Raw genomic sequence first — 12562 nt, 5'->3', positions numbered from 1 at the left:
AAAACGATTTTGCAATTTCTAGCCCCTTCTCTCCTCCTCAACTTGAGGTGCTTTCTTCTGCCCTCGCGAACCCTTCCCTTGATTCCCATCACCACTAAATTGTCTTTTTCCCTGGTTCCCAGCACCATTGGACTTTGCAAATTTGAATTTTGAGATGCGGTCACATGATATGGTGACTTGTCCATCAACCCTAACAGCTGCCCGGGCCCATTTTGCCAGCTCGGACGCTTCCAAAATCTCCAATCGCCGGCACCTCGCCTAGGACTGACTGGGTCGACTGCACCGCGGCGGGTGAGCGTGTCGGAGCCGACCCGGATCTTCTCTTCTCGCAAGGAGGAAGAGGCGGAGGGTGGAAGCTTCTAGAACCAGCCGGCCGCGATGGGAGACGCCGCCTCCGCCGCGCAGCCTCCGCCCGCGGCGTCGCCCGCCTTCTCCTACCTGGCCGTGTTCGGCAACTGCCCGCTCATCGCCGCCGTGCTGGCCTTCGCCATCGCCCAGTCCATCAAGGTCTTCACCACATGGTACGCCTCTCTCTCGCACGCTTCACCCGCCCTACCCTGCCATCCGGCGCCGGCTGGATCTGAGCTCTCCGTCACGGGATCCGTGAGCGCGTGTGTAGGTACAAGGAGAACCGGTGGGACGCGAAGCAGCTTGTGGGGTCCGGGGGGATGCCGTCTTCGCACTCGGCCACCGTCACCGCGCTCGCAGTCGCCGTCGGCCTACAGGAAGGGTTCAGCAGCTCGCTCTTCGCCACCGCTGCCATCTTCGCCTCTGTGGTTAGCGCTGTTTCTCTCTTGAGTCTTGATTGTTCTAGCTGTTAGAAATGTTGGATCTTTCGATGATGGGTCCTCGATCTGACGAGTAGTATCCTTTTCTGGTAAATAATTTGGTAAACCTACACATCATTTCGTTCATTTCTTGGATCACTTCAGTAGCTAAATTTTAGTCAAGACTGAAGTTTTAGTAGAAAACCTAAAGACGGCATATCTTGGTTCAGTCATTACTATAATAGAAAGTACAGTACACATGAGAAGAAAATGCAAGCGCCTTAAACACCTGAAATCTCTGATTACATAGAGGATAATATATGCGGTTGGGGGCATGGTGTGGCCATGGTGATGATATTGTCTTACTTTGTTTGCGAACTTGAGCAAACAAGTACTCCCTCCGTTCCTAAATATAAGTCTTTTTAGAGATTTCAACAAGTGACTACATACGGAGCAAAATGAGTGAATCTACACTCTAAAATATGTCTACATACATTCGTATGTTGTAGTCCATTTGAAATGTCTAAAAAGACTTATATTTAGGAATGGAGGGAGTAGAAAGTAGGACAGTAGCAAGCATGAGAAAATCACCCCTACTTGTGTATAAGTAGTACTGAAAATCAATCGTGTGGAGGAGTTCATCACAAGGTACAGCCATACAAACAGATAGTCTCTCCGCCTAATCTCACGGCTGTATTTTTATTTTTTTTAACTCCCCTACGTCTTGCATAGTGGTATCCCGACGAGCTTGTCATGTTGCTTATGATTCCATGCCATCTTCAGAAAATGCAGCACTCTGTATTACATATGCGCTACTTTTTTTTTCATCATCTTCGCTAAAGCCATCTTTCTGGCAATGCAAATTTGCAGGTGATGTATGATGCTTTTGGTGTTAGGCTACATGCAGGGAGGCAAGCAGAGGTACTATCTGAAACCTTCAAATATTTGTAACTACTCAAAAGTAAAATAATTTATGGACGCAAAGGATCATGTCAAATAAATACTGGTAGCAACGAACGACTTTATGAATGGCAAGTGGTGGCCCATTGCTAAAACTACGGTCTCTTATTCAGCTAGAAAAGTGCAAATCTAGCTGGAAGCCTAGAACAATCTAGGCTTTGTTGCATTGTTGACATGTTGTAACACTTTGTAGTCTCATTAGTAAGTACCGTATGTACTTCCTTGCTTGTTTTGTTGCTTATGTCCACTTAAATAGCTCATACAACAAATTATACTCGCTATTTGAAGTAACATTTTACCACAGAAGGAGTAACATTATTTGAAGTAACAAATTAGGTGATCACCAACAAATTATGTCCACTTAAATAGCTCATGGAGTAACATTTCACCACAGAAGTCATTGGTGATCTGTGCCTTTAGTTAAAAGGCCATGCTATTATTAAGTCCATATGCATAACCTGGGAAGCACCATAATTTTCAGTTTAGTATATTCACTATTTTTCTGCTCTTCTGGTGATGCTTCTATCTCCTTTCAGTTATAACTTGTTTTAAATATATTTCTAGGTCTTGAATCAAATTGTATACGAGCTACCATCAGAGCATCCACTTGCTGAAACAAGACCGTTGCGAGAGCTCATAGGACACACACCTCCTCAGGTTTGATCTGTTGCTCCCTTATCAACCATGCTAAGGAAGATGAATGCCTAATTCTTCATGAACTAACACATGGTACTTGCACACAAGTGCATGAAGTGATAGTCCCTATCCCATCATATTTGCTTCTTACCTGATGAAAGTGCACGAAACCATGGGACACATTCAACATTCTTGGTGTCACATATGTATTTATTGACTTGTATCTTATCAGGTTTTTGCTGGCGCGGTGCTTGGATTTGCAGTAGCCACATTTACGGGGATGATGGCTGGGCTTGGTAATAGTGGTTGATTCTCTTGACCGGTGGATGCACGGTCTCCATAGCTTCAGCATTACTTGCATTGAAGTGTTAGAATACATACAAATTGGGTTTATGGTTTCAGGAGGCCAGCTTGTTCTAGATGATGCTTTTTGTATAGGTGTATTTACTTTGCTGCAATTCAGCTTCTCGAGAAAGAGAGAAACTGTCCCATTCTTTTGTAACTAACTGGCAAATAACCATTTTGTTATATTCTGATGTTGTTGATGTGAAATTTGGTAGCTATAAAGCATACCATTTAACTATTTCTTGGTTGTTTTTTTTCCTTCCGAATCAGTTGGTTCTAATTGAATAGAAGTACAAGACAATCGGAACCCTTTGGTACTCCAAAGTTTTTTGGTTTGGTACACGTGTGACAGTTCTCTTGGTTGAAACCAGAGAGGGGCGAAAATCTGTTCAAAATTTCAAGTCTCAACGCAACTGTGTCAAACGCTTTGGTTATGTATTTCTTCAGTTAAGAACAGTGAAAAATTGAGCGCACTAGGCGTGCTTAAGCGCTGAGCAGAGGCCTGCCGCTTCGCCTTTAGGTAAGCGCTGGACGCCTAGGGTTAGTCAAAGGAGAGTGGGTGAGGGGAACAAAGGAGAGCAAGTCAGACCTTGCGCATCGGGCTTTCTTCCCCGACCTAGCGCTGTGGCTGGACCGTGAGTTCCCGTTCCCTGACCTCAGCGCTTAAGGTGTCATTGCACTAAGCAGAGGCACAACTTTTGCTCAGCGCCTAGGGCTTGAAAAAACACCTTGGTTAAGAATGAACTTTTGTTAGTGAGCGCTGGAAAACCGTTACTCCTACACAAAAGATGCTGGACATTGACTGTTTTATCTTTCCTTATCTAGTGGTTAACTGAGTAATTGCAAACTGTACGAATTTTGTGCAGCTTCCGATTTAGAGATGTGCTGCTTTGCACCGGTGTGTTTGGATCGCTACCGTGAGCTGCCCAGCCAATTTTTTGGCGTTGACCGCTGCATTGGTATCCGTGTGGTTGGGCTCCAAATTTTTGGCTTGCCAAGGCCCATTGGCGCTTTCCAGTTCACTCGATAGCCAATTCCAGGGCGAGATGCTGGCGGCCAAATCGGTCACCAATATTTTGGCGTGCCGATGGATTGGCAGGGCTGCTGTGGGCATCAACCAAACAACCTCGACCAGACTAGCTGCCACAAGCAGGTACTCCCTCCTTTCCATAATATAAAAGCGTTTTTGAGACCACACACGCTCTTATATTATGGAACAGAAGGGAGTACTCAATTATGACAAGCCTACAACTTCACTAGACTTGGTCAAAGTCAAAGAAGATAGACTTAGGACAAACCTAGAACTACAATTAACTTGGAACGGAGGGAGTACAATACAAAGTAAGCCATGTTTGCCGACAATACCAAAACAAACCACAAGCACAAGGCTTAAAAGGACCCATCAGTCTTCATACGGATAAGAATCAGATATGTTTTCAACTTCATACATTACGCCGCTAGATATGCACACAAAATATGTTCACCAGTCATCGCCTTTTGCACAGTAAGTTCCACAATTGTTCAAACAAAAGCAGGCACCCAAAATTCTCTACCTCAAATGCTGGCACAAGTACGTATATTTCAAAAATTTGTGTCCGCGTCTTGGCTTTTCCCTAATGTGGCACCACTACACAAGTGTGGAGTCTCTCACCGAAAGCTGCCCACCTCGTCCTAACATCCAAAGGTTTTCTAAGCCAGGATATAATTCCTCCAGTACTGTTTACCGGTAGTACGAAGCCGTGATGCACAGCAGAACAGAGGCAGCTGCTGTAACAATCAACTCCTGAAACAAATAATTACACACAATAATTTAAAACATGACAAGTGAGCATTAGATGATGTGATGCAGCCAAGGACGAAAAGTTAATCTAGCCAGCATGCATGTGCATGTTGTTGACATGGAACGCTACCCTCCATGAACATGTTACTGATGTTAACTATACCTGGTAGTAATAAACAATACGGGGAGTCTGCTGCCAAGATAACTCAACCAAGTTAAGAGCTATTGTATAACCCTGAAAAGAATAGCAGACAGAATAGTCAGCCAAAATGCAAATAAAAACTACAAGCGGTCGTAGATAACATTGCAGCAGGAAAACCCAAGAAGAATCTAGCGGCAATGCATTGTGTAAGATAACACCACTGACCAGGGACGCAGCGAATACACATCCAAATATCAAACCCAAAGCGCGGAATACACGTTTTGCCATTCGTACCCCTCTTCCCTCAACCTCACCATACTCCTGCAGAAAGCACCAGAAAATGTGATTATGTTAAACTCCTGAATACATATAAAATGCACGCAGACAACAATGGTTCAACACCGTACAGTAATGTGCTAACTATAGGCTAGTAAGTGACTAGGAAATGGTCTCACATTATATATTGGAGTTATTGGTGGCTCAGTAACCCTCAGCTTCTGAAGTATTCTGTAGAAGAAAGCAAAACACAAGAACTGCAAAGGCTTCCAGTCTGCATTACCGATGATAGCAATGCAAACAACCTGCAATATAACTGAAATTAACATCTTTTGCAAAATAAAGATACACTTCTAGTCAACGAATAAATATCCATAAACATAATTTCATTTGCCCAAATAGATGCATTTGAACTTTGGGCACACAAGATGAGGAAAGTGTCAACACCTTAGTTTTTTATATGTTAGGCCTTAATAAATTGGCCAGGGAGACATAGGAGCATTTAGACAAAGACTTCGGTGAAGACATTCAGAGAGGCAATTCATAGCATTCAATACTTAAGAAGGGCATTTTAATGGAAACATTACCCGAAGAACACAAAATGAGAAGTATTGAACACCAGACTTTTAGGCTAATACGACATCTACTTTTAACTAGGAGGATGGTGTAACTTCTTAACTGATAACAACACTAAATTAACATGCATGCAGAAATTTCAAATGCACGCTCAAGCATTACAACTTATCCTAAGTATATTTAGAGTTGGTAACTTTAAATCAATCTAATTTGTTATGAGAATAATCATATCGACGTGATAGTCACAATAACCAGAAAGTAGACACTGAAAAGCATAAAAACATGATAGTGAATAGACCAGTAATAGCTAGGAATGTGTTAAGATCATACAATTGCTGCTGATATTGCCATATTTATGCGCACATCCTGTACTGCTGATTTGGAGGGTCTGCAAGATGCATAAGTTTATCAATAGTATTAACTTCACATGCATGCTGCTGTTTAATTCAAATTACAAGTGCTTGGTGCACATATCCTTGTCACAAAAAAGTTGTGCTGCCCATACAGAATAAGAGTATTGGTCCTTGGTATCAAATTAAACGCATGAACATGGAGAAGGCTGAATTAAACAGGGCAATGCATGCTTGTGGGATAGGCCTGCTTATCATGCTGACTTGCTGAGTTAAAATTGTCCAGTAACATTCTCATGACGATGTTCATGGGTAATAAAGAGAATGAATTTGCCATTTTCATAACGTGTATCACAAAAATTAAGTGAACCCACAAAAATAATGTCGACGGAAAAAGGAAACAGAAATTCCTTATATTGAACTTTTTAAATGTACCTAGGTCCCCAAGGAACTATTGGTTGATTGTCAGCGTACTTGATATCCTTTGATACCTGACATTCAGAAAGTAAATGAGACAAGTAATGAAGAAAATCATATTAAGTGGAGAACATATCCTTTGATACCTGACATTCAGAAAGTAAATGAGACAAGTAATGAAGAAAATCATATTAAGTGGAGAACATTAGTAGGAAAGGACTTAGATGGTTTCAACCTACAAGTCTATCCATCTGTACATTTCCTAGGATATTTACAATGCAGTTATAACCGCACCGTACCTTTGACTGACAATGCCTTCTATAGGATATGTCTAGTTACTCCATTCTATCCTTCTACAAATAGGATATATCTAAAACATCTACATATGGAACAAATGCAATGTGAATCTTGTAATTTGTGAATGTCCCAATTATGAAAAATCAGTATCCATGCATGCCATAACAGCCAACCTGAACCGATCCATATGTGACCCCCTTCTTCCTATACTGCAGCTGCTGCATCATCACAGTGTCATACGCTTTCTCCAGCTGAAATCCCAATAGCTCCACCATTATTAGTGCACCACAACAAAACTAATAAGGCGTGCAAGCCAAAATCAAACAATCAGTCAATCTTCAATACAGCGCGTAACCTTGGCCAAGAAGTCCTCATCTCCTGTCTCCTCTGCTTCCTTGCGCTTCCTCTTGTATGCTAGCTTCATGTTGTCGAAGCTATCGAGTGGGGTAATGCCCAGAATCTAACACCGAAACAGCAGAAAATCAAAACACAGGTTCAGCAAGTGCACAATATTAGACAGAAATCTGGTCATGTAGCCCATTTCAGCGTCTACCTCATAAGAGCTCTCATCGTCGCTGAAGTCAGCGGCCCCTGCCGCCGCCGCATTCACGGCCACCCCGCATCTCCTCGGGGACGCCGACGCCAAGAGCCTTCAGTTCCCGGCAAAAATTAAAAGGATTTATCGCGTCCAGCCGTAAATCCTCAATAAAATACAGAGAAAAAGGGCGAGGTGGTACGGGATTACCGCAGCGACCGAGGGATGGCGGGCTGGCCGGCGCGACGGGGGAGCGGGAAGAAGGCGCGGCGCGATAGGGGAGAGACGAGCGCCGGGGCGAACACGGCCGGTGCGGCAGCGGTCGCCGTCGCGGCCGCCATTGGGAGTGGCCGGTTTTGGTGCGTAGGGTTTCAGAGCCTGTGCGCGACGCGACGGCGAGGGGACGGCGAAGCAGCCGGCGAGTCCTATCTGTGTGGGTCGTTGCGGAAGGTGGGGTTGGGGCGCCGCAGTTGGGCCTTTGTGGGCTCTTCCCTAGCCCCGAACGAGCCGGGATGGATTACTGGGCTTTGACGGTCCACGTTTCTCACTATGGCGGTAACCACCGTGGGCTCCCGGCTTCCGAGTCGGACCCATTGCGGGTTAGCCGCCACGCATAATAACTGGCACCGCAAAGAAAAGAAAAAAAATCCTCCAAATTCGTTTGGGTGCGTTCCTCTCTTTCCTCGTCGTCTCTCGTTATCTCGGCGCCGTTCGTCGCCGCCGCCGCGTAGCGCCGGCGAGACTAGAAGAGGCAGGCGCCATGGCGACCGCTTCAGGTGAGTCGATCTTCCCGAAACCCTAACCCTATTTCGGTTCTTGCCGGTGCGGATTTCGCATCGTGAACCGCGCGGACTCTCTCCGATTTTAGATCCGGGGACATATTCTGCGGCATAATCGGTTTCGATTCGAAGGGAATTAGGGTTTCGCTGGGAGCCGCGCGGGCTTTTCGTTGCCTAATTTCTGATCGGGGTGTCGGATTACCGTCGACAGTTATCTTAGCTGTGTGATTTTTGCGTTTATGGCAGTATCGTTCAAGTCTCGTGAGGACCACCGGAAGCAGCTCGAGCTTGAGGAGGCGCGTAAGGCGGGGCTCGCCCCTGCCGAAGTCGACGAGGATGGAAACGAGATTAACCCTCACATCCCGCAGTATATGTCCTCGGCACCATGGTATCTCAACGCCGAGAAGCCGGTAAGTTGTTTTGTGCCCTATTAAAATTCTAGTTTTTGCGGTGTGGGATGATTTGGTTAGTGGATCCCTGACTTGTTGGTTGGATGGGTTTCAGAGTTTGAAGCATCAGCGGAAATGGAAGTCGGATCCGAATTACACAAAAGCGTGGTACGATAGGGGTGCCAGGCTTTTCCAGGCCAACAAATACAGAAAAGGCGCTTGCGAAAAGTAAGTGCGGTGTTCATCTCATGCTGCTAGTTTTCGTCCAGCACTGATGCTCATCGTTATGTGGATTTTCTTGTTAGTCCTTACCGCGACTTCATAATGAAGTCCTAAAGTACTTAGCATGAATGTTCTTTGGACTCTGTAGTGAAGCATTTCTTACAGATAATGTCTCTTGATATTTCAGCTGTGGAGCCATGACTCACAATAAGAAGGCATGCATGGATCGACCTCGGAATGTTGGAGCTAAATATACCAATATGAATATAGCACCAGATGAGAAAGTCGAGTCGTTTGAGCTTGATTATGATGGCAAGCGTGACCGTTGGAATGGTTATGACACATCAACCTACACTCGTGTTATCCAAGATTATGAAGCTAGAGAAGAGGCCAGGAAAAAGTTCCTGAAAGAACAACAGCTCAAGAAGCTCGAGGAGAAGGATGGTGAGCAGGATGGTGAGAATGTGGGCAGTGAAGAGGATGAAGAAGATGGCCTGAAGATAGATGAGGCTAAAGTTGATGAGAGCGCTCAAATGGATTTTGCTAAGGTAGAGAAGCGTGTGCGCACAACAGGCGGTGGAAGCACTGGAACTGTTAGGTATGTCCTTGTTGGAAACAAATGTTGTCCCTTCAAAATTCTAGATTATATTAGGTCATGTGAACCTGAGATGTATGAAGAATCGGTTCTGATGCATATGTTTATTATTGATCTTCACAGGAATTTGCGTATCAGAGAAGACACTGCAAAGTATCTTCTGAATCTTGATGTGAACTCTGCATATTATGATCCAAAAACCCGCTCGATGCGTGAGGATCCTTTGCCAGATGCAGACCCCAATGATAAATTCTATGTGGTAAGTGATAGAGAACATACAAGTTAAATTTCTTACACTGTTCATAGTTCCGTCAAATCTCCGCTTGGCTATGCTATCAGCTTCAGTATTCTGATATATTGTTATGATGCAGGGTGATAACCAAAATAGACTTAGTGGACAAGCTCTTGAGTTCAAGCAACTCAATGTCCATGCATGGGAGGCTTTTGACAAGGGGCAGGATTTCCATATGCAAGCAGCTCCATCTCAAGCTGAACTACTGTACAAGAGTTTCAAGATCAAGAAGGAGAAGTTGAAATCTGAAAGCAAGGACAAAATTATGGAGAAGTATGGGAATGCTGCATCTGACGAACCAATCCCTCGTGAGCTTCTTCTTGGGCAAAGTGAAAAAGAGATTGAGTATGACCGGACTGGTCGCATAATCAAAGGACAGGTTGGTACATAAATACTGAGTGCTGTGCATTAATAATTATATACCTTTATAATCATTTGCTGTTCTTCTGTTACTGTGATGTGAGGTTGTGTTTTGATTATAATGTTTTGAAGATTCACATCAATTATATGGTGCGAGTGTGACTATTTTCTTGACCTCACACCATATACAGCACCCTATGGTTTCACTATAGATAATTTTATATGCACTGTACAATCCTAGACCTGAGAAGGCCAGCTAACTGCAGCCGGTTGCATGAAAGATGATGTTATTCTTGAGGTTTGAAATATGCAGTCGTAAGCGATGGGTGTCATCGGATACCAAAAATTAACCATGTGTCTCCTAAACTTCTCAAAATAAAATGTTGTTTATGTAGTTTTCCAGGGCTCTCATGTCAGTTGTGACTACCATATAGTATTGGCTATTGCTTTGTCATTTAAAATAAATTTAGAACTGCATTTTCTTTTACTTGATGCCAGCTATTTTGTTACCACGGTTAAGATTGGATGCTATGATTCTAGTTAAATTGTTCACACTATTTCTCAGTCTTGAGGTCTAATGTATAGAAAAAAATTATTCTACAGGATGTAGCTCTTCCTAAGAGCAAATATGAAGAGGATGTCCTAATTAATAACCACACAACAGTGTGGGGTTCATGGTGGAAAGATCATCAATGGGGCTATAAGTGCTGCAAGCAGACTATTAAAAATAGTTATTGCACAGGCCTTGCTGGAATCGAGGCTGCTGAAGCATCAGCTGATTTGATGAGGGAAAATATGGCCCGCAAGGAGGCTGCCGAAGGTGTGTTGAGAAATTATTTTGGCTTATATTTGTGCATCCATAGATATAATGTTGCACTCTAAAGTGGAAAAAGTCGTGACATCGTATCTTTAGCATAGTCATAGGATAAAACCATTGCTGTTGAAAAAAGCACCAAATTGCATTAAATATTAGGTCACGCTATAGTCAACTGAACAGCGATCTGTTTTATGAGAGAAGAAGGTGGTTCTCCTATTTATTTATCTGAAACTTGTCTAGTTCTTAAGAAAGTAGTCCCAGATTTCAGTTTATTCATGTTAGCCTAATTTATACTGTTATAAATCAACTGAGGTGTTACTCCACCATGGTCGTGAACATCTAAGTTAACTTGAATTACTTGGTGCAGAGGAACCTGTACGACAAGAAGAAAAGAAACTAGCCACTTGGGGAACAGATATTCCTCAGGATCTTGTTCTCGACCAGAAGTTGCTTGAGGAATCCTTAAAGAAGGTTAGCATCTCTTATTCATCCACCTTTGCATATTTCTTGTTTGTTGATTCATCATTGTTGCTGGTGCTAAAGTTCTGTTACTTTTTCTATAGGAGGCAAAGAGGAAGAAGGAAGAGATGGACGAAAGAAAGAGAAAGTACAATGTGAAGTGGAATGACGAGGTCACTGCGGAAGACATGGAGGCCTACCGTATGACAAGAGTCCGCCACGACGATCCTATGAAAGATTTTCTCAATTAGGCTTTCATGTCCCCTGGTTGCGTGGCCTATGCCTGAACTCCTTCTGCTGCCTGTCCATCCTTTGCCGGATTGTTGTGTCTGTATTCTCTGGGTGTCTAGGAAGACGGGATGGGATGGCATGCCAGCTCGTGAGTTACTGATGTTGTGAAGTACAGATATGATCGCTTGATGTCCAAAGGCAGAACGAAGTTTGTTCTCATATGTTCTTTGTAACCTCCTTCCTGGTAACCATGGCATACGCCACTCATATGGATATTTGTACCGTTCACGAGTAATAAGTGCTTCTTGCTAGATCTGTGAGTCGCATGATTTTCTGTGGAAGTGATGATCGGCGCCATCAACTCAGGCTCGTGGATCTTCACTTTGTAGTCATCAAATTTCTCCTACCATTATGAGGGGAATATCTCTCGTGCTGTAGCTTCTAGTACTAGACTAGAAGCAACTTTGTGTTCAGACTAGAAGCAACTTTGTGTTCCAAACAGAAGTACGATGAATACACGATAATGCTCGTATGCGGAATTATAAAGTTCTTCTGTGATCTTTTTTGTGGGTGGGAATATGAGAGTTTTATTCCAAAATAATTTCAAGAGGCACTAGCTCTTCAATATATGGTGGACCTATGTGTAGTCACACATCAGTGCTACACTCAGCTAGCTATAATATGCCGGACAATCTCCAACTCTTATTTTGTAAGCTTCTTAATACAAGGTGCGTCTTTGTGTAGTCACACATCACTTCTACACTCAATTAGTCTATAATATGTCAGACGATCTTCAACTCTATTTTATAACTTCCGGTCTTTCATAAGTGTCTTGATCTCAGCTACAAGATAACCATAGACCGAGCGGTCTAGGCCATCACCAGTGAAAATGGACAAAGCAATAGACGAATCCAATTGGACCACCAGTGAAGGTCAGTATGCTGTATGGCAAGAGTCATACCTTGCATGGGCGCACGTGTCTCTGCCTCCAACACATCATTGCAATGAAACAAAGTATTGATATGCTCCAAAAATGACAAAGTATCGGTATGCTGCGAAAATGACGCTTCTGTGATGTCTTCTCAGAATCATACCTGCCCCTAACGTACCGTCTGCTACCAGAAATGATCCATCCACAGAGATGGCAGCATTGTCTGCCGGTGGTAGTGCCCAAGGTGGGTGGGGGTGAGGGGGGAGGGGGGGGCAGGTTTTTGCTTCACCTCGTTCCATGTCTCGTACACATGAATTTCCTCGTTGCTGTTTGCAAGCATTGCAAATCGATTACATATAACCGACCAAGAAACGACCGAAGCTTCCACCATGGTGGCCTCCTTCCC

The 12562-nt window shown here is 43.7% G+C and overlaps 3 protein-coding genes across 3 annotated transcripts; 2 read left to right on the top strand and 1 right to left on the bottom strand.

Annotated features, from left to right (window-relative positions):
- Nucleotides 1–208: 208 nt before the first annotated feature.
- LOC119331876 (uncharacterized membrane protein YuiD-like) lies at nt 209–2946 on the top strand. Its single transcript, XM_037605055.1, has 5 exons — nt 209–521; nt 620–776; nt 1638–1688; nt 2292–2384; nt 2596–2946. Exons 1-5 carry the CDS (start codon nt 379–381, stop codon nt 2671–2673), a joined length of 522 nt encoding a protein of 173 aa, XP_037460952.1. The 5' UTR covers nt 209–378; the 3' UTR covers nt 2674–2946.
- Nucleotides 2947–4076: 1130 nt separating this feature from the next.
- Nucleotides 4077–7523, bottom strand: LOC119330464. Its single transcript, XM_037603568.1, has 10 exons — nt 7292–7523; nt 7100–7196; nt 6902–7006; nt 6720–6797; nt 6268–6323; nt 5813–5870; nt 5086–5211; nt 4856–4951; nt 4652–4723; nt 4077–4491 (listed from the first exon to the last, which is right to left on the bottom strand). The coding sequence occupies exons 1-10, from the start codon at nt 7420–7422 to the stop codon at nt 4429–4431; spliced, it is 882 nt and encodes a 293-aa protein (XP_037459465.1). The 5' UTR covers nt 7423–7523; the 3' UTR covers nt 4077–4428.
- Nucleotides 7524–7704: 181 nt separating this feature from the next.
- On the top strand, nt 7705–11538 carry LOC119331692 (pre-mRNA-splicing factor SLU7). Its single transcript, XM_037604857.1, has 9 exons — nt 7705–7857; nt 8107–8270; nt 8365–8477; nt 8659–9069; nt 9190–9325; nt 9438–9737; nt 10322–10538; nt 10903–11006; nt 11099–11538. The coding sequence occupies exons 1-9, from the start codon at nt 7842–7844 to the stop codon at nt 11243–11245; spliced, it is 1608 nt and encodes a 535-aa protein (XP_037460754.1). The 5' UTR covers nt 7705–7841; the 3' UTR covers nt 11246–11538.
- Nucleotides 11539–12562: the final 1024 nt, after the last annotated feature.

This window comes from Triticum dicoccoides, chromosome 7A, assembly GCF_002162155.2.
Source record: "Triticum dicoccoides isolate Atlit2015 ecotype Zavitan chromosome 7A, WEW_v2.0, whole genome shotgun sequence".
In the NCBI taxonomy this organism is placed as follows: domain Eukaryota; kingdom Viridiplantae; phylum Streptophyta; class Magnoliopsida; order Poales; family Poaceae; genus Triticum; species Triticum dicoccoides.
The sequence above is the reverse complement of the archived record's forward strand: the minus strand, read 5'-3'. Positions and strand labels throughout refer to the sequence as shown.